The sequence below is a fragment of the Buteo buteo genome, chromosome 5 (genome assembly GCF_964188355.1).
Source record: "Buteo buteo chromosome 5, bButBut1.hap1.1, whole genome shotgun sequence".
Classification (NCBI taxonomy): domain Eukaryota; kingdom Metazoa; phylum Chordata; class Aves; order Accipitriformes; family Accipitridae; genus Buteo; species Buteo buteo.
Window position 1 is genome coordinate 28,419,247 of NC_134175.1, and position 21,311 is coordinate 28,440,557.

The 21,311-nt window shown below is 36.8% G+C and overlaps 1 protein-coding gene across 1 annotated transcript in view; it reads left to right on the forward strand.

The window, feature by feature from the left end:
- The window catches only part of PDE11A (phosphodiesterase 11A), a 140,970-nt gene that overhangs the window by 67,959 nt on the left and 51,700 nt on the right, over positions 1-21,311 (forward strand). Inside the window, exons 6-10 of the mRNA XM_075029295.1 lie at positions 4,764-4,899; positions 7,375-7,450; positions 8,933-9,000; positions 9,377-9,469; positions 12,722-12,772. Of these exons, the coding sequence (XP_074885396.1) occupies positions 4,764-4,899; positions 7,375-7,450; positions 8,933-9,000; positions 9,377-9,469; positions 12,722-12,772 (424 nt within the window). The remainder of the gene's footprint in view (positions 1-4,763; positions 4,900-7,374; positions 7,451-8,932; positions 9,001-9,376; positions 9,470-12,721; positions 12,773-21,311) is intronic.

Here is a 21,311-nt window from a genome sequence, read left to right on the forward strand (position 1 = left end):
CTTGACTTTAGTCTAAACACTACTTAGCAACAACTGAAAACATCAGTGTGTTATCAACATTCTTATACTGAACTCAAAAACACAGCACTGTACCAGCTACTAGGAAGACAATTAACTCTATCTCAGCTGAAACCAGGACACTATATTTTTATATGTATGTGTGTGTGTGTATATATATATGCACTAACATTGTATCAGTGTCTTGGAGGAGAAACCGGGAACTTACTGATGACTTTTTATTGTTGAACTCGTGGAGAACACGCAAATGTTGTTTTGCATACTGAATACTGAAGTTAAAATTACAAAATTATTTTAGATTGTTTGTTGATCTCTTACAAAATGCTTCCTTGCAGCTGTGTTGAAAGGTTTCCAGTAGAATTTTATTTCTGCTCCTGTCAAGTTGGAAAGCCTAAAAACCTCAGAGAACATGTATTTCCTAGAAATTGTGTTCCTGTGACTAAATCTTGTTTGGGAGCCCAGTCAAAATAGAAGTATATGTTTTGCTTAGTAGGGTCTGTATTTAAACATTGATAAAGGGCTAGTTTTAAGTAGTAATAGAAAGACCTTTTTGTCCATGTGGGGTTACAGTAGTAATTCCTGCAAGATAATACAGCTGGTAACAGTTCATATAAAATGTCCTACATACCAAATGAGTAGATGAAGGTTCAGGGCTATTGTGAGAAGATTTCTCCCATCTTTCAGGGCCCAAACTCCGTGACTATCATATACATTTTATGCAAATCAATTCATACTGATTGTGAATTAGAATTTTCCATATCAAGTGCTTGCCATAATGATAAACCTAGCCTTCTGTCCAACTTGCTATCCATTGCTTAGCAAACTTGAAGATTACCTTGTGCTTTGCCAAATTTAAGTCCTTTAAGCAGCTTTTAAAAATATTTTGGGGTAATTTGCCTTCTTTTGTGCTTTATTTCTTCACCTCCACTGTGGTAAGAAGCTACCACTTCATTAAGGTGAATGTGCACATTGTACTGCAGATCATGACAGGTCATAATTCTTCATGCTTTTCATGGATTGATCTCACAGCATTACAAAAATGGATGGTGATATTTTTAAGGTGTGCAAGCTGACAGCAGAGTCTAGGGTCACACAGAGAGAGATGGGTAGAAGCTAGGTCTCTTTCATGCCCTGTCCACTAGTTGAGAGATGGGAATGGTGAGACAAATGGAAAAAGAAAACAAGTGATAAAAAATAGGAAGGTTTCAATATGAATAAATAATCTGTTGATTTGTCTGGGAATCACAAGTTACTGCTTTTGACAAAGAGCTTCAGAGTAGCAGTTGGTTTTTCCTAGGTCAATTAAATGGGTGAAGACACATTCCTTTTGTTCAGGGACAGGAGTATGAATCATGGGATGTGGTTGTTATTCCTGTTTTTCTCAAACTTGATCTGCAGCCAGATTAGTCAAAACAATGTAGAGTGGTGTCAAGATAACCAAGCTGGCTCATTTCTTGTTACCATAGTTATATTAGCATGTTACCAAAAAGCAGTTTGTAGTAGCCTGCTCTGCAGTGAAGTCAAGTGTAGTGAAGTCAAGATTATTTTAACTTTGGTCTGAGACCTGAATAAACACATGCAACCTGGTAGATAGTCTTTATAAGATTTATAAAGATATATTTCTTTGTATCTTAATATAAAGATTTATTGCTTTTTCTTTCATTTTTCATCCAGTGGAGAGTGAAGTTGGTTTTACAAAGACCAAGGTTGGACTGGCAGATATGATGTCACATTTGGATCTAGCACAGGCACAGCTTGAGTTATTGGCACTATAGTGGGAAAACAAAGGTTATTTAGGATACAGAACAATGCCGTGAGCCCTTGACATTTGAGCATTTTTCCAGTGAGTTTTGCCCTTTTCATTCTACATTCTGCAGCCATAACTGATGTAAAGTTGTGAGATGTTTCATGTGGAAAAAAATGGCAAGATGAGATTCTTCATCATTACACCAGTGAAGATAAATGTTATCTCTTTGAAATTTTAGTGGAAATCTGAAGATATTATAGGCAGAGAACAGTTCTAGTTATAAGTTTTATCTGAAAGAGAGAGAAGCTCCAAGGACAGTATTAACTTTTCATGTCCTAACATACTTCCTCAGTTTTAGAAGAAATTGGCTTTTCTTTTGCCCTTCTTACATCTGGCTAATAGAAATTCACCTGTTTAGTCCCTAAATATTATAATGAATATTTGTATCTTTTTTCTTGCTGTTGGTTGTAAAGAAATACCTGTTCAGTTTGCAATTTTCCAGCACACACCATGATCAAGTTTGTTTATTATCCATAATGGTACACTGATGCTCTTGTTTTTGCCAGTCATTTTGTTCTTGAAGTACATGTTTGTCAAGTCTCCTAAATTTTCTGTCCCTTTGAAAAAAGATTACATAAATCTTAGAAGCCTTGAGGGTTCAGTTCTGATGTATTCTAGATGAAAATGAGGATGAGGGAAGGTGCTATGGTCTATGACTTTCCTGCACAGAAGTAATCTTGGCAGATGATGTAGCTGAGATTTGAAGTTCTCTAACCTGAGTACCAGTGGTAGTGGAAAGGTCAGCTGCCTGAGCCAGCGAGTGGGTTGCATGGGAGAAAATATCTGTACTCCCTCCCAGTTGGGCTGGTACAGAGAAAGTGCTGAAATCCCTGCTACTGCTGTTTCACCACCACTGTCCCTGAGATGATGTGCACTCAGGTATCACCCCATTCCCTGCAGTATTTCTATGCGTCTTAAGGCATCTTTCTGCTCTTCTAGTCCTAGGAGCTGGAAGGGTTCATGTCACTACAGAGGATTGAAGGTACCCATGATTTTAGCTGTGCCACTTCCCTACCGTACTTTCTGCCATCCCTGTCAGGGAGGCTTTGGGGAAGATAGCAAGGCAAGCAGCTGTGTAAGGGCAGCCTGCAGCACTGCTTGGTGGTCTTGAGCTGGGTTCAGTCTCCTGCCTGGCGTGCAGTGGTCCTGCTAGTGTGGGGGCAAGACAGGGAGATGGTGGCGTGCAGCTGCCTGCATCAGTTCAGCAGGACTCACAGCTTTCCACAGTTTGGAGAAAATTGTTGCTTGTGATTTTTAGAGTAGGTTCTGAGCTGCTCAGGGTGGAGAGAGAGCCAGCTGGCTGTGATTTGCATCAGAATTAATCATTGATATTTCCTCCTAGTGAAATTTGAGTGCCTCTCTTCCACAGTGTAGCTGTAAAGCACTTGCTAGGAATGGAGACAACATAGTAGAACATACTTTTAAAACTTCTTCCTGAATTATATCTTGTTTCTTTTACTTGAATTCATTTGCTGCTTAAAATGCTTGACACCCATAATGCAGTCCCAATTTAAAGTGTCTTATATTATGATGATAATATCCAGATTTTTAAGGTATGAACTGGGAGCTATACATTTGAAATTAGATTCTTATCCTTAAAGATTTCTTTGCTTCTCAAGTATTGATGTCCTGAAATAAATTTTAAATTATAAACCTGAAGTTTTTACTTAGCTCAGAAAACATTATATCCCTGTAAAGGTTCCTGTCAAACTATACACATAACATTTATTACAGTTAATCAAAATTTTTATCCCAAATGAAAGTTGATACACTTAGATTTATTTGTGTAAATTTTTATTATCTTTATAGTCTTTTAAGAATATTGAGTTTTCTTTCAAATGAGTGACTTAGTTGAATTGGTGTCCAGAAAATCAATGCAGCTAACAAAAATCAATCCTTTCACTTTGATTGAGTCTTTCAAGCATTTTACTGTGCATCCTTCTTTCATTCATGTACATTACTTTGAAGTTCAAGCTATTGGTAGTCTTCTTCATGGCTGCTCAGAGTCACTTTTTTTTAAGTAATATTTCTCAGATGTTGAAAATTGATCAGTTTTCTTCTCAAAACTAAGACAACATGCGTGTGTTTATTCACACATGAATAGCTACAGCTTGCCAATGTCAAAATCCTGTCTGCAATAAGTCAAAGAGAACTTTTCCTGCTGATTGGATAAGGTATAAGGTGAGGACTTTAAGGTCTGTGTAGATACTGAGTTTTCTGGAGAAGCAGCAGTGGAGTGTGGTGAGTTGAGCACATAATTCTGGTGTCTTATGCTCATTTACTGACAGCTCTCTAGCCCCTCGGTAGTGGTGGCAGAAGCTCAGCCAGGAAAAAAAAAAAAAAGGAAGCCTTCATGTATTGTATGTCTACTTGGATCCACCTGCTGCAACACACTTACATTATTGATTTTAAGATTTATTTCATGATCCCTTATTTGGCCATTCAGGTCTGGCATTTCAGACCAAAATTACAAAAAATGGCATTTCCCTTGACAGGAGAATTATTGGAAGTATGAATTAAAAATACCCTAAATTACTAGACTAATTTGAAAAATTAAAATCTTAAAATTATATACTTTCAGGTAGCTCTACAGAAAATATTATTTAGAACTGGTTGCTTTTGATGAGGAGGCCTGTCCCGCAGAAACTTGGAACATAATCCCACTCTTGATTCATGTGTAAATGCATTTCATTATTAAATGCTGTATTTACTTTACTTGGCAGACTAATGCTATTTTCAATAGAAAGAATTGTGCAAAGGAGAGAATTTTTGATGTACCATTTCAATAAATACAGAATAATTGTTCCATAGATAACTCTTAGAAACCATTAATAACTGTGAATGGTTCTGCTGCTCCTGTGAATGTGCCTATAAGACATGCTGGACTTCAAGCAACGTTGACTGTATTCTTTTCTTCCCTTGCTATGACTTTTGACAGTTTCAAAGACAACGCGGAGAAATCATCATCTTATTCCGACTGGCTAATAAATAATAGCATTGCTGAACTCGTAGCTTCCACAGGTCTCCCAGTGAACATTAGCGATGCCTGTCAGGATCCTCGCTTTGATGCTGAAGTAAGAGATTTTTCGAAATGTAAATATACATCATATTTTTGGCATTGCAATTAATATAACACAATTTTGTCATTATATCCAAGTGGCTTTAAAACATGTGAATATTTATTTTGAATTATTTTTTTCTATCCAGTATGTCCTCCTTCTGGTCTGTTGATGTTGACATGGCTTTATACAGTAAACACAGGTCACTGAATTAGTGTATGACTTTAGGCAGTTACTTAGTCTGTCCATGATTAATTTTTTTTCTATTTGTGATACCTTCCTCTATCAAGTGCTTTGATATTTATGCAAACCGAGGTTTATTGCTGAAAATTCTGCTGTTGGTGTTCAGTGTTAGCAGCACCATCGTTAGCTGTTGGGGTGACTGGGACTGTACACACACAGAGTGTAAACAGAATCGGTATCTAGAGAGACAAATGGTGTTTGTGATCTAACTTAGCCAACTAACCTTTTAATTTGCACAAATAAAATATACACACTGGATTAGTTATTTCTCCAAGATACATATCACTCCTAATAAAAGTTGTTTATGTATCCTATGGTATTAATTCCAGGCTCAGTTAGGAAGGTGTAGGTACAGATAAAAACATATACATGTACTTAACATCTAAATAAGTGTTAGAGGCATGTGGAAGGACAAAATCTTCACTGAATTCTATCCGGTGAAACAATATTACTACGGGGGACTTGGCCAACAGTTGGGCAGCATATTAATCAGTGGACAGCCTTGGTCAGCAAGCTTGCTAAACTATATTACTACAATAAGTGTGCTTGGAAGTGTTTCATATTGAGAGTTTGCTTGGTTCCAGTTTTATTCCATGTGTCATTAAAGGGATTCTCTCTCAAACCAGCAGAATTTGTCAAAACAAGGAAAATAAAAGGGGCCTGCTGTAAAAGTGTACAAGAAAACTTGTGTTGATGCCAATTTGTTCAGAATTTCAAAAAGTACAATTAATGCCTGGAGTCTATTTCTTGCCAAAGAGATATGCTAAAATAAAGCATGCCAATCCTTGATATCTTTGCAGTGGTACTTTCAATATATCGTGTCCTGAATAATTCAGCTATCTCTTATTTGTTTCACAGTTAGTCCTTTCCAAGTTAGAGGCACTGCCCAATTTTTATAGAGAAAAAGAAAACACTTAATACAATGGGCAGTAATTATTTTCTGTTGGTGGGTTCCTATGAAAATTTAATTCTTGAATTCAATTGTTACAATCAATTATTTCTACAGTCAAGTGTAGTAAGAGGAACATATTATCGCTTATGACTTAAATAGAATCAAACATACATTTGTAGTTATGAACAGATATTCTGCTCTCTGCATCTATTAAAAACACTCTGTTTTTTCACCCAGAACACTAGTTGTCATTTTCAAATGTTGATGCTCAATTTTCAACTCATTCACTGAGAATTTAATGCCAAAGTATTTTCACTGAGTTCATTTTAAGATATACATCTGAGGCAATTGTTACCCCCCTCCCATGGATTTTAGGTAGCACTCCATGCTGATTCCGGTGGTGAGTTCTGAGTATGTACAAATAAGCAGTACTCTAGTTAAAACCCGAGTTACATCTTTTGCTTGCTAGAAGATCACAGTGATTCCATCCTGCCTCCAGTATATGAATTATTGCTGATCTTTTTTAGTTTTCTTCTATTACAGATTGCCTATAGCACTGGCAGTTTCAGTAAGAGAAGGTCTCCTGATCTCCTGTGAGTGGGCTCATCCCACTCTCTCACTCTATTTTGAAAAAATATTTTATTTGCTTCAGATTTTGCAGCAATGACCCTAAAGAATAAAGCTTATTAACCACAGAAAAGAGAGAATCAGTGACACTTATAATAAATTGCAAAGTTTTATGCTGTATTAGATAGAAAACAATATGAGGCAGAAAATTCTCTTCAGAACTACAGGTCCAATTAAACCTACAGAGAAATCTCAAATCTTGATTTTGACCCCATCCTTCCATTTCTTCCTAGCTTGCACTTCTACACAATCATCCTTACTTACTCTTGCCTTTCTTCTGAAAATACGTATTTCCTGTAAGGCCCCCTTTTATATCTTTGTTAAATCCAATTTCAGTTTGACAATTGGGAAGAGTATTTCTAAGGCATGCCTATGCAATGGAGGTTGTCTTTACTAATCCACCAGTGTAAGTAATCCAGGAATTTTCTGGACCTTGCCTCAATTGCTCTTTGTCTTTAATTCCAAATCAAAGTCAAATAGTATAAGCTTTCAGTGGCAAAGGTGGCGACGTTTGTATTTTCTTTGGCAATTTTTAGAATAATCCTTATGATTTTTGGTTAGTCTTACTGTGAATGAGGTTTCAGCAGAAATTTTTTCTGAGTGAGAGCTGATTCACATGGAATGACATTTGTAAATGTAAACTTACTCCTTGACATTTCTATTACTAAAATGTGAAAGGCTGCAAATGGTACCTACCACTAATGGAAGCTCTCATTTCTATGTTTTAGGCTGACCAGATTTCTGGCTTTCACATAAGGTCTGTTCTGTGTGTCCCTATATGGAATAGCAACCACCAAATAATTGGTAAGACCTTCCTCAAAGCTGCATCATTTTTGTGCTAATGTAACTTTAATTCTGTCTTTTTAATTCTGTGTTCCTTTTTCTTCTTTTTCCCAGCTGAATATTGTTAAGAAGTTACAGTACCTAGGATGCATGCTAAGTATCCAAGAAGGGATGTTTTGACTTGGATACTGTATGGACTTTTTCAGCTTTCCCATTGTGTCATTGTTAAGTTATATGTTGTACTGAAACTTGAAGACTAATGAGATGAAAACAGAAATTCTAACAATATTAGTTAAAAATGTTTGATGTGCTTTGATACTTTTCTTGGGTCTCCCTTTTTTGTACATAACTCAGGCAAGTGTTTCTGCAGTCAAGCAAAGTGGTCATTTCCCTCTTAGATGATAAACTACAGTCAGGGAAGATTTACTGGAGAGGCTGTGGCAGCTGTTAGAATTGCCTGTGGCAGTGGTGTGTGCTGGATCCGGACATGACAAGGTTTTCTTGCTTGTTTGATAGGATGCTTCGCAGCTATGATACACCTGCAATTGGCCCTGCATTATTACCTGCTTTTGGTACAAAAAGGAGCGGCATGTGTACATAACAGTGCCAGATTCCTCTGTTAACTTTTCACAGAAGAATTCAGGTCAAAGCAATAGCAATTTAAACCAGCAGGGTGAGACTTGCATCCCTGTGTGTTGTGGCTGTCAGTGAGAGCCGAGATCAGTAGTGCATTGCTGAAGGCACTCAGTGCCATGCAGGATCAGGATCTTTGAGCTTATTCAGCAGAGATGATGTGGGAATTGAGTCTTTTAAAAAATATGGCTCATTGTTTGTTGTGAAGTGCGTATTGCCTTAAAGAGGTAGAAAGAAACTGAACCCTTGACTGCTGATAGCTCTTATGATATTTCTCTAAGGGCATATTGTAGCTGAATGAAATAGAAGTGGTTTGTTGCAGTAGAATTCAGTATTAGTGCAGCTAAAGCCAAGAGCTTTGAACGCCTTTTCTTTTTCAAGTGGTTTAAGGAAATGACTTTTTCTTCGTTGGCTCAATGAGAAAAAATTGAGTCACGAGAAAAAACCAACTTATATACACAGGTGATGCTAAGCCAACTAAGATTTTAGGAATGAAAGTACTGATTCAGCAAATTATATTAGTAACTCCAAATTTCTAGGACAACTTACATCATGATTGCTGTTAGCAAAGTGCTCAAATCCTTTCCCAAAGAGATCTTTAACCTTTCGTGAAAAGCATTGTGAGTAACTTTTATATTTGCAATATTATATTTGGAGAGTAAAGAATAACAGCTGAAAGTAGTAAACTGAGTCCTGGTATCAAAACAATCAGCCTTTCATGTTTACATCTGTTTAATGATTTTGAGAATAAATATTTGCAGTTTTGCTTTTCAGTTTGAAAGATGTATTTTAAATTTTACCAATTAATAAAATATTCTGCATTGTGAATTAATGAATTAAGATTATAATTCATATTAACTCTTTCTAAAGGGGTAGCTCAAGTGCTGAACAGGCTTGATGGGAAACCCTTTGATGATGCCGACCAGCGACTGTTTGAAGTAAGAGGCATTCAATTTTGTAGCAATAACATACTTTTTCAGCAGGATTCGGTATTTTTGGGTAGTGCTGCTTCAGTCTGCTCTAGGGAGAGGGGGAAGAACATGTTGTCTGTATTTGCGGTTTGCCATTAATTCTTAGAACTTTTCACTTAATAAGGTTGCATCCTAATTAAAACAAGTTTCTTGCATCTGACCTTTCTCATCTTGTTGAGGCCAGCGACTTGTGTGCGTTCTCAAGATAACCTGAATAAGTATGATTATTCCTAATATTTCCATGCAATTCCTTTTCATGATCAAGTCAGCATTCACCTTGTCGTTTGTATTATAATTGAATTATTATTTACTTTCTTTTCTTTTTTTTTCTTTCTCATTTTAGGCTTTTGTTATTTTTTGTGGCCTGGGCATCAACAACACAATTATGTATGACCAAGTGAAGAAATCCTGGGCAAAACAGTCTGTGGCTCTTGATGTATGTGTATATCTTAATGAAACATTTTCTTGCTCATAAGTGTCACATGTAAATTACTTTAAAAAGTAATTTTGAACCTGGGTATCTCATTTGCCTATGTTTTTTACACTAGAAAAGGGGACAGTGATGATGGAGAATCTAGTTTCTTGCAAATATAAGTGTAGGAATTAATCTAGGCATTAAATTTATTTTTTTTGTCCATCAGTAACTGAAAATTCTTTAGAATTTGATCTTTTAGATAGCTGCTTCTTGTTTTTCTAGTGTTGTAAACTGTAAGTAAAACATACTGTGCACAGGACAAAATTTGAAAAAAAGTGATCATCATCACAGAGTTTTTTAGTATCAAAAGCAACATCTGCTGAACCCTTACCAAATATATGTCTTGCCAGAATTATGTGAAAGGAGGATGGCTGGCAGCTCAGTAAGAGCTCTGCTGTGGGTCAAGGCTGATACATAATGCAAGGTCCTAGCATTCCAACACATCACATCTTTCTAGAAAATACATATAGAGTAGCTAAATAGATGGAAAGCTTTCTCTTTTCTTGCCTGTTGCCTTTGCAGGAATTTCTTTTCCTGTTTCTGCTCCCCCTCCCCATTCATGAAGAATGAAATCTACCAGCTCCTGTAAAACAAAAATACAGACCATTTAAAAAAATTATGATTATTTAAGCTTCTATAAGCTAATTCAACAATAAAGCACTATTGTCTATTATATTCTGGAGATTTTAAACATAATATTAAAAATAATCTTGGTGAGAACAAAGCTTGGAGTTTTGAGGATAGCTTTACAAATTTGTTATTCCTACTAAAACAATAATGAAGAATGGCTTGAATGAAATTTAAGTTCTTTTAAAAAGCATTATGCAAGACTGATTAATCTTAAAACATTCCTCTGATGAAAGGGTAATGTCGCTAAGATTGCAGTATTGTTTTAAATTTCACATGTGATAAGAGAAGAAAATGATCTAGCTCTCCCTCGTGTGTGTACCCTTTAACTGTGTAACTCCTCTGAGTTTATACAATACCCACTGTTACAACAGGGCCACAAAAATAGCATTGGCCTGATTGAGATATGAATTATTCTTTATTAAAACAAGAATCAAATCAAACTGGATTGCTATGAAGATGGCTTTTTTTTTTTTCTTTGCTTTAGGGTTGGAGGTATTTATCTGTGTATTGGGGACCTATCCTGTAAAGCACATAGGCATGTTAAGGCTTTTTGAGCTCAATAGGACTGTGTTAAAAAAAAACATTCTAAATATAAGTGGCTTTTTTTATTATTCCTGTATATGTATTCAGTTAGGAAGAAAAGTTAAACACTTTCCTTTTCAGGCCTCCTGCAGGGTTCCTTGTTCTTTACATATCATACTCATGAATTACTCTAAGCCCTCATATGCCCTGGATATTTGTGCAATATGACACCTTAGAATGAATACTCCTCCTGGCAAGAAAAACAAGCAGTGCCAGATATCACACTCAGATACATAGGGTTGAAAGTTAACATAGAAGTTTGTTATTTACTACTGAAATCAAGGAAACTTAAATTTCTTGGTTTAAAATACAGCTTCTTTCTTTGATCTGAAAAAGACTAATAGCCACGTAGCTTGAATGTGGATTATAAGTTTGATAAATGGCCACTATGCTTCAGTGAAGAGTAATTCTCTCTATAAATGAGCAACAACCCATGATAATATTTGTGTAAAGTGATTGAAGATACAGCAGAAAAGTACTGAACAAAAGAATGGTGTATGCTGAAGGACTGTGAATCCATTTTTCAGTAATAGAATACTTTATTAGTATTTATGTATTTAGCTAGGATGGCAATGAATGGCATTTGAAAATGACATTGATATCAGATGTAAAATAAATCAATTTGATATATACCATAATGAGATTCTTATCCAGATATACAGATACTGTTTTTCATGTAGAATTCTCATAAGATTGACTAATAAACAGAAGACCAAAATGTAAAAAAAATGTGGGTAAAGTTTGACAGTAGGATGCCATATGGTTCAAAACCAGGCTAAATACTGTTTTATATATTAAGGATGCAAAATTTGCAAATGATTAAAAAATCAGAATAATCAATATTAAGGAAGACTGTAAAAATCTAGAGGGACATAATGAGTGCAGATAAAGGAGAAGCTTGACAAGAATTTTGGTATTAAGTGTAATCTGTCATAGCAGAAGACAATTTTACTAATCTTATAGATTTCTGAGAGAAGCTACAATATGGTTGGACAGAAAAATAGATACTGTTTGAGGAAGGACATGATGTATAGTTATAGAAAGTATAATGTGGGATAGAACAAGTGAATTGGTGTTTGTTATTTATTCTTTTATAGTGCAGGAATGATTTCCTGTTACTGTAAAATATGACATCTTTAAAATTGATATGTGTAAATACATCTTGGGACTTATTGCCACAAGGTATTGCAAGCCAAGGGCATTTGAGATAGAGTTTAGGATATGAGTAACACAGACTTTCATAGATGAAAACAATTTCAAAATGAGAAACATGTATCAAAGCTTTAGCACATAAGCAGATGTGGTGTTGCTGTGTGGTGAGGAGGACCTGTCCTAGGAGTGCTCTGGCTCTGTGACCTCCATCATGGACCAGCACCTCGTCCCACACGCAGTCAGACCTTGGTGGGTCCAGGACACAGGGTGGCTCTTGCACCTTCTGGAGTGCTTGTTCAATGTTAGTATCGTCACGTAAGGATATAATGTATTCCATGTTAAATGTATGCATACTTATAGGTAATAAGGGGAGGTGTGCACTTTGTGCATTTTATTTGATGCTTTCATCTCCAGAATGGTATTGAAGAGAATGTCAGGCAGAGCATAGAGGTGCTAATTTGCATGCAGTGATATGCCACTAGCAAAGGCTTTAAAGCTTTGCGGTATGGGAAAAGGCATTATTTAAAGTCTATAAATCTGCTGTTATTTTTACATTAAACTCTTTCTCTTTTAATTGTAGAACTCCAGGAGAACAATGTAGGAATGCTTATAATATTAAATTACTTACTGTCCATGATGTCCTATAAAATTCCCTGCAACATAAATGCCACATGTATACCTGATAACCCGCAATTAGTTATTATATGCTGTCATTCAGAACTGGATTACCATGCATAAATATTAATTAAATTTGTTTTAAACATCATTGATTAGACTGCAGTACAGAGCCCTATTATTTCTACTTGTCAAGTCTACAAAAATGTTTTTTTATCTTTTGTTATTTGGCAGGTGTTATCTTATCATGCAACATGTTCGAAGGCAGAAGTTGATAAATTTAAGGTAAGAATTTAAGTTTTTATTTATTTCTGAAAATATAACAGTAAATTAAAATGGATGTAGATTATCTGAGAGAAAAGTTTTACATCAAAAGCAGAAAATCGTAACTAACAATGATTTACGAAGGCTGTATTACATGTTAGGCTGTTAGGCAAGGAAAGTGGAAAAAATCTTTGAAAGGGTAAAGAGCTGCAGTGACGGGTGCACAGTGGCAAAATACCATTGTCCCAGCACCAGCTGCTGGAACTACACATCAGTGTGGGTTTGGTGGTGTCCTCAGCAAGAGCTAGCATAGTGTCATGGTTTAACCCCAGCCAGCAACTAAGCACCAAGCAGCCACTCACTCACTCCCGCCCCCCCCCACCCAGTGGGATGGGGGAGAAAATCGGGACAAAGAAGCAAAATCCACGGGTTGAGATAAGAACTGTTTAATAGAACAGAAAATAAGAAACTAATAATGATAATGATAACACTAATAAAATGACAACAGCAATAATGAAAAGATTGGAATGTACAAATGATGTGCAGGGCAATTGCTCACCACCTGCTGACCAACACCCCGCTAGTCCCCGAGCGCTGATTCCCCGCCCCCAGTTCCTATACTGGATGGGACGTCCCATGGTATGGAATACCCTGTTGGCCACTTTGGGTCAGCTACCCTGGCTGGGTCCTGTGCCAACTTCTTGTGCCCCTCCAGCTTTCTCACTGGCTGGGCATGAGAAGCTGAAAAATCCTTGACTATAGTCTAAACACTACTTAGCAACAACTGAAAACATCAGTGTTATCAGCATTCTTCACATACTGAACTCAAAACATCGCACTGTACCAGCTACTAGGAAGACAGTTAACTCTGTCCCAGCTGAAACCAGGACACATAGGGAAGTCATACCACAGTGGGAGGTGAGGAAGAGGCTAGAGAAAATGAGAGGAACTTGAGACTTTACATGCTTATAGTGTGGAAGCTGTCCTATGCTTACTAAAAAAGCAGAACATTCACTAGCAAGATTATGCATAGGCTCAGAAGGCTGGACGTGAAGGTGAGAAACTTCTAACTTCTGTAGGTGCCCTGGGCAGAACTGTAAAGCGATGTGTGCTGAACATAGCATTGCTAGGGACCAGTAATTATGTGTTCTCACTGAATCCTGCCTTGCTAATGGGTAGAGAGTAGGGGGAATGGTGACCTTGCTCTTTCATCACTGCCAGCACTCCAGAGCTGCTTTTGTGATAGGCTTTGTCCTTTTCTGCTTGAGGAAACACTAGGGAAACTTGGTGGCACTTTACATGGCTATGAGGAGTCACTGTTGTAGAGGATTCCTCAAAGCTGTTTGCGAGGCTCTTGTGGTGGGTATCAGTGTTGGTCTCCTGTACACAAAGTGCATCAGAGACTGTGGTGAGGTCTGGGAAGGAGATCTGGACTGTTGTGTCCCCACACTGCTGACGTTCCCTGCTGTGGCTCACTGGCACCTGTCTGGCTGAAAAATAGTTGTTTGATGGTTATTTTGACACTTGGCTGGCTGGCTGCAACCTGATCTCTGCACCGTGGGTGGAAGGGGAAGCTGTGGGTGACTTAGCAGAGCTGATACTGATGAGTTACCTGGGCTGAGGAAGGGCAGCTATTGCTAGTTAGTTAATTAGTTTGTAGATTATTGCCCAAACAATGGCTGTGCCTTAGAACTCTAACAATACCTGGTGATAAGGGTGTTATATTCTCCCTCCATTGTAGTTCTCGCTGCAGTTACCCACCCTTTTGTAAGAGGAAGATTAGATTACTGAATTATTGCTGGAATCAAACAGGGTTGAAGATCATTCCAATGGTGTAGCCAGCAGAAAATACTTCTGTGTGCTTACTAAGCTGTATTTTATGTTTGGCAAAAAGAACACTGAACACTGTGTGAGAGAGAGGGGAAAGAAAGGGATAAAGGACCATAATTTTTTTTTTTTTTTTAGTTTAGTTTACCTTAGTATAAGCATCTATAATACAGCTTCTGTGACTGTCAGAATTCAACCAATATCTTTCTACATACCAGTGGGCCATACTTCTTGGTTGCTGTCAGCCATTGAAAGACAATTCTCCATCATGGTCTATGTAGTTGAAATAAAAGCCTGCTATGTTACTCTTTGGACTTAGATACTAGTGTGATGAGGAACTATTCTACTTGTTTTCCCAGGTGTCTTCATTAATAGATTTGCCAGTCTCCAAGTAAGGAATGTCTTGTTATCTATTTACCTTGGAGGCATGTAACTATCCATTTAATGGTCACTGATAAGGTAAAGGGAAATGAAAAGCATTTATTCATTAGTAACCCTGATAGATACATTTTTATAAAGAACATAGATGAGAAAATGAGGAATATAACCAAGCTTAAACTAAGCTGAGATAATTTTTCAGAAAAATTTTCCCTTTCCTATATCCAGTTGTTGCTTTCAGTTCTTGACAGAATGAGTGCCAGGTGGTCTTTGTTAATGCTTTACACCACTGGTTGTAAACAAAACAAAACAACAAAAACCCAGAGAGGACCAGCATGTCTTGTGGGCCTTCGACAGAGAGCTCATCCCCAGAGAGGGCCATCCATCTGTGGGATGAAATTGCTCCTGTCTCCCCCCTTGCAGAGCTCTGGCAGCCAGTCACCCTGCCAAGGTCTCCTGGGGCATCCTACCCTGAAATCACTACTCTTTTCTCTGTTTGTTATATTGTTATATTTTGTATAAGTCCTTTGTTATATTAGGGTCATCTTCTAGACTTGTCTGGCTAATAAACAATTCCTCCCTCTGGGGGGTGTTTGGGGCTAAAACTGTCCCCTCTCCCTTTGGTGATTTATTGGCAGATGTCAGGGGAAATGTCTGTTAACGATTTACCTGATGTTCTGGTTCAGTCAGAACAGTAAGAAACACACATGATAGAAACATCTCAATGAGAGTAATGCCAGTAGTTCACTACTGGCTCTTGACTGACATGGGACCTAACAGCAATTAATGACTTTGGAGTGATAATACATTTGAGTTGACAATTTTTCAACATATTACCCCAAACATACTGTACTGGACCCCAGCAGCCTGGAAATAATTACATATTCTTCCTCCAAGTTCAAGTTGCTTATTTCCATCTTTGTCATCTTATTTCTTTATAGTCTTAATAAAATGCTTTTCCATTAATTTTTATTTGCCTAAGATCTCAAGAATATTCTGATACAAACTGAAAAATTGCAAGTGTACTTGAAGTTTTTTTCCTCTGGCTTTTACCAGTGAATTAATTTTATTGCATTACAGGAAGCCTAGCAAAACTAGTTAAAGTTGATTTTTTACTTGAAATTTTGTTAATAATTTCCTACTGTTATTGGATGAATTCACAAATATACAAATCCACAAATATACCTGATATTTTTTTAAGAGCTAAACGTAATCATTGTGAGCAGTTCTGTAAAATAAATAACATTTATTTCTGTTACTACTAATACTGTCTAAGAATTAATGAAACAGCAAAAAAACCCACCTCAATAAGAAACCCTTAAGAAATGAAATACCTTTCTCCAGATGCTAGGATGGGAAAAAGTGCAGAGCACCATTGGTTGTGGAGCTGGAAAATACAGAGGGAAGTTCACAGTATGGAACAATGAAATATGAGTGTATGATAATGGACCATGTCACGTAATTGGCCTATTCCATATTTCTGATTTCTACAACTGTCTAAAAACAAAGCAGCAACATAGATTCACACTGAACTGGTTTTTTGCACATTTTTGAAGGGATTCCACTTCTGGTGTTACTAGAATATAGCTTTCACTAAAAAAAAAATCTGAAAGCCAAGTTTAAAAATGCTTATATCATTAGAAATTGTTCTGTTAATGAATAGATGGGGTTTTTTTCTCAGAAGAGACTCCAATTACATGAATCATTACTGTAAAAATTCGTGTCACCAGTCCTTTTCATTATTTGCATTAAAGCTTTTGGGATTCATTAGCACTGATGCTAGCAGGCACGCATTTCTCAGGAGGCCAGCGCGAGCAGGACCAGTGTAAGGCTCAGACGCAGTGTAGGCAGGTGCAGCTCTGCTGACCTGGATGGAGCCACCCGCTCAGTCTGCTGCCTGCGCCCAGGGGAAATGGGAATGGAAAATTCATGCCCTTAACCCAGGGAGTTTGCTTTAGTGATAAGAGAGGGGGCTTAGCCCTCCAGGTAGACACAAGTGGAACTGCAGAGACTGGGATTCAGAGCTTGAGCAAATCCTTTAGTCTCTGTAGGTGATAATCTGGCCCCGGGGAAGGTAATGGGAGGTTTGCCATTGATTTCAGTAGGATGTTGGTGTCTTCGGCTTTGGCATGTGAAAAATTGCATAGAAATGTTCCCTCCACCACCTTCCATCTATTTATTCATGGCAGTCAGTGTTTTATACTGCGTTTTCTGATAGAAGATCTCTTAAAAAAGTTAAAATTAAAGATCCAGTCCTCTTTTTATGCCAGTTTAAAATGTAGGTTAAGTGAAAACTTGAGTTGTCATGCAGTGTAAAATGGGTCCTTTTTCCTGAAAACAGCTAGGTTTTTAAAATGGGGAAGAACATATGGAAGCTTAATTGATAGAGTTTCAATAGCAGGCAATTGAATCAGATTAATTATTAATGAGAATTAATTGTGGGATATCTATCATTATTCCTGTATTTGGGATATGCACTGTGCTTCCAGGTTCTAAGAAAGAGGATGTGGGTTTTGAGAATGATTTACAGGATTAAAGCAAGAGCAATGAAAACATACAATTTACAGTAAGTATTGTACATAGACTCTCCATTGCCAGATTATTTTACATCTATTTGCTACTAAATATTTTTCAATTTTGATTATTTTTTTTTAATCTAGATTATGATGGCTTCCAAAAAAGGAAAATCACGCAAATCTGATACTGCTAAATTCATATAAACTGCATAATATTTTTTAGGTTTTCTGATATCTGCTGCATTACTGTGATAGGCAGATTTCTGATACCATTGATCTAGATATAGAGGGAAAAATTAAACTTTACTTTTCATGGGCATTTGCAAATAAAACAAACGAAAAAATCCACCTTGAGTACAAATATTTCTTGTACATCTGAGAATGTCTGTCTGAAGTCTTGAGCCTGATTTATCACAATGCTTCTCCTCACTTGCATCTATGTAACTACACTAAATTCAAACTGAATTTCGGCACAATAAGCTAAAGAAATGCACCAATGACTCATACCCATATCAATATTAATTTTATTTTTTAAAGAAGTTAGAAATAGGTATGATTTTTAAAACTGTGGCAACTCAGTTTTCTCTTGTATTTCAGACTTAAAAGACAATTTCATTATTTCTGTTGTGTACTAGCACTAGTGTTTTGCTATAAGCATTTGTATTTTTGGAATAGAAAAATGTAAGACTAGTGAAGTCTGATTAATCTAAGATTGATGCTATCTTATAGCACTGTCCTGTAGTGCCAGCTTTCTTCTCATTGAAATGCAGGTTCTCCAAGCCTAAAAATAGTTGTCTTTTAGACAAATATAGAAAGCCAAGATACACGAGTAATGAATGCAGAACTGTGTCCAGGACAGGATATTTATAGCAAGAGTTACTGACTTCTGAGACAGTGATGAACAAGTCCTGTGACTTAGCAAGCAGTCCTACAAACACACATCACCTTTAAATTTAACTAATATAGTTTCCAAAGAGAATATGTAAACAGTGTCCTATTATGGATAATATATAAGAAGCTCTTTTTAAACAGCTAACCTAATTGTGCAGCTGTGAATGGTATAAGCCAGATCAATATTTAATGACTATGATGCATTATTTATAGCCCTGTGAGAGATTCCCTTTTTTAGGTCAAACAGCACAGAGGAGAGCTACACAACAGAAAATAATGTATCACCTGCTTTACAGAATCTTCGATTCAAAATGTAGCGTGAATAACAATTCCTGTATTTCTCAATTCCATAGCCTGAGGTATGGCTAGTTAAGACCTGCTTCCACAAAAGGTGGTTTTTGTGTCTCTCTTAAAAACACAGACACTTAACTAAATAATGATGGAAAGAGTTGAACCAAAAAAGGAAACTTTCAGGACTGCTATTGTATATGACAATGTAAACAGTTGAATCCATGAAAGATGATGGATTTAAGTGAATTTGATACTTGGAGCGTGTTATATGTATGATATAAAATGAATTTGTTATTCATGTCTTATGCTGTTACAATTTTATACCCACCTTTAAATTGCGTAACAGCGAGCAACGCAATTAAAAATTGGATTTTATACATTAATTTTATCTCCAATCCCTGTAAGGATTGGGAAAGCATTCATAGGCTATGTTATTTTCTGCTGTGATGCCATCTTTCAATTTAGAACTATTTCAGTTACTTTTATGTTCTGGTAATTAAATAAGTTGTAGTGGTTTATAATAATTACATTATAGTCTTCCTCAGTAATTAAATTTCAGAAAGGCAAGCTGGCCTTTGTGTTTTGGCCCACTTATGAAATATTGCCATTTAAATATATACAGCTAGAAGATGTGGTTTTTATGCACATGCATTTTATGCATGATACTGCCATTTCAATCTGTTTGGTAACATGGGTTTACCAAGGACAGAAGGCATGTAATCACACTGCAAAGTCAGTATTGCAAGCCATGGTCCTAGCCATGCATATGGTGAAACACATACAGATCTTGAGAGACCTACAATTCTATGTGAGTTCATTAAGTTATTCACATGCTTAAGTATTTTTCAGATTGTCCACCAAGGCTAGTCACACATATTCTTGGACTCCTTTGGCTGTCACAGGAGGGACTGTGCTGGCACCTAGCTTTTCCCCAGTGCTATTCCAGCTGCTCAGGTTCCACTGAGAGTAGCCACAATAGGGAAAAATATAAGGAGAAATCTTGAGGGCTTAAGTGTTAATATTGAGCTGTGTTCCCTTTTTCCCGTTTGAGAAATGCACATGTTCACAAGATGTAAAACACAGTTTATTGCTCTGCTTTTCCACGTGCACTGCCCACATAAGACAAGACCCAAAGCACAGTGTTCAGTTTCATAATTCATGAAACTGAGGTCTTTATTGTATTACATTATTTCATACACTTTTACATGTGCCTATGTCTTCAGTTGTCATGGAAACAAGAACTCAGGAACACATTGCATACACTGAAAATTGTTAAAAATAATAAATAATGATTAAAAATAAAATACTGGGGTTTTTATACTAGTTTCTGAAATGTGAGGCTGTCGTCTGTTGACATCAGACTAGTGCTCTAGTTCAAAAATATATAAAACTAAAAATTTTTTTTCTATTTCAATGAACAGAGGGAATGGCATAGAGAAGAGGAGCAGGGAAAGATTGTTCATGGTCTTTTCTCAAACAATGTTTAGGTTTAGGGACATCAAATGAAATTATCAGGGTACAGATTTTAATCTGACTAAAGATCTCTCTTCAGCAAACGTAGTTGAACTATATGACCTATCACCATATGTGTTAATGAGTTAAAAATGATGAATTAACAGAAGGAAAAGGCAAATGAGGACTGTTGTACGAAGGCAGTCATCTCTGGCTCAGGAAATTGCCGAAGGTGAGAGGATCACACCAAGGAAGTATGTTTTCTCAGTTAATATAGTCTTCCCAAATCTTGGTTGCTCTGAAAGCTAAGGTACAGGGCTTAGAAGGACCTTTGGTCTGACACAATACAACTATTCATATGTTATTTGTCAAAGCCTTCCAACAGCACTGCTTGGAAAAAAAAATAGGAAACTACATTCTTTGCATCACTTTTTATCACCCAGAAAAGAGACCACACCTTCTACGTTTACAATGAAGAGAAATGTGCTTTGACTTGATCATTACTGTCATAAATCTCAGAAATTGCAGATACCAGGGTTTGATGAAAAATCCCATGTTTGCTGAATTTTTTGTTTTAGTATGAGCTGTTTCTTTTCCTTCCTTAACCCCTTGCCCCTGGAAGCATTTCTGGATTGTCCTGCTAAGCTATTCTTCAGGTCCTTGTCTCAGTGCTGGGACCTGTGATTCTCAGGTGCACTTCTCATACAACAGCCCTTCTCATACAGATATTGATACCGTCATGAAACTTGGTCCAGTGTGATGGGTTTTATTGAGAATAAGGCATATAAAGGTCAATATAACAGTTTGTGGGGGGAAAAAATTGAGGTTTTTTTGCTTTAATTTCTTCCATGAGGAATTTTATCAGAAATAATAAGGTGGGATGACTTCAGTGTGTCAGAGGCATCTGTTTATGAATTACTTTTGGAGCTGTCCTACTAGATGAGTGTCATACTACAGTGTCTACCCTAATTCCAGGGATAGTTAATAGAAAAAGCTAATGGGAATTCTGAGTTTGCTTTCAAAAATTTAAACATTCAGTTTTATTGAGATTTCAGCATTTGAATTTACCAGCTTTGTAGTTGATCAAGATGAGATTAAATTGTTGCAAAAGGTCACTGAAAGGATTCCTCTTGTATTTCTAAAGTGACCACATTTATTGTTTCCAGGTAAAAACATGGAGCTCTCAGAGTAAAATGTTCCCTTCC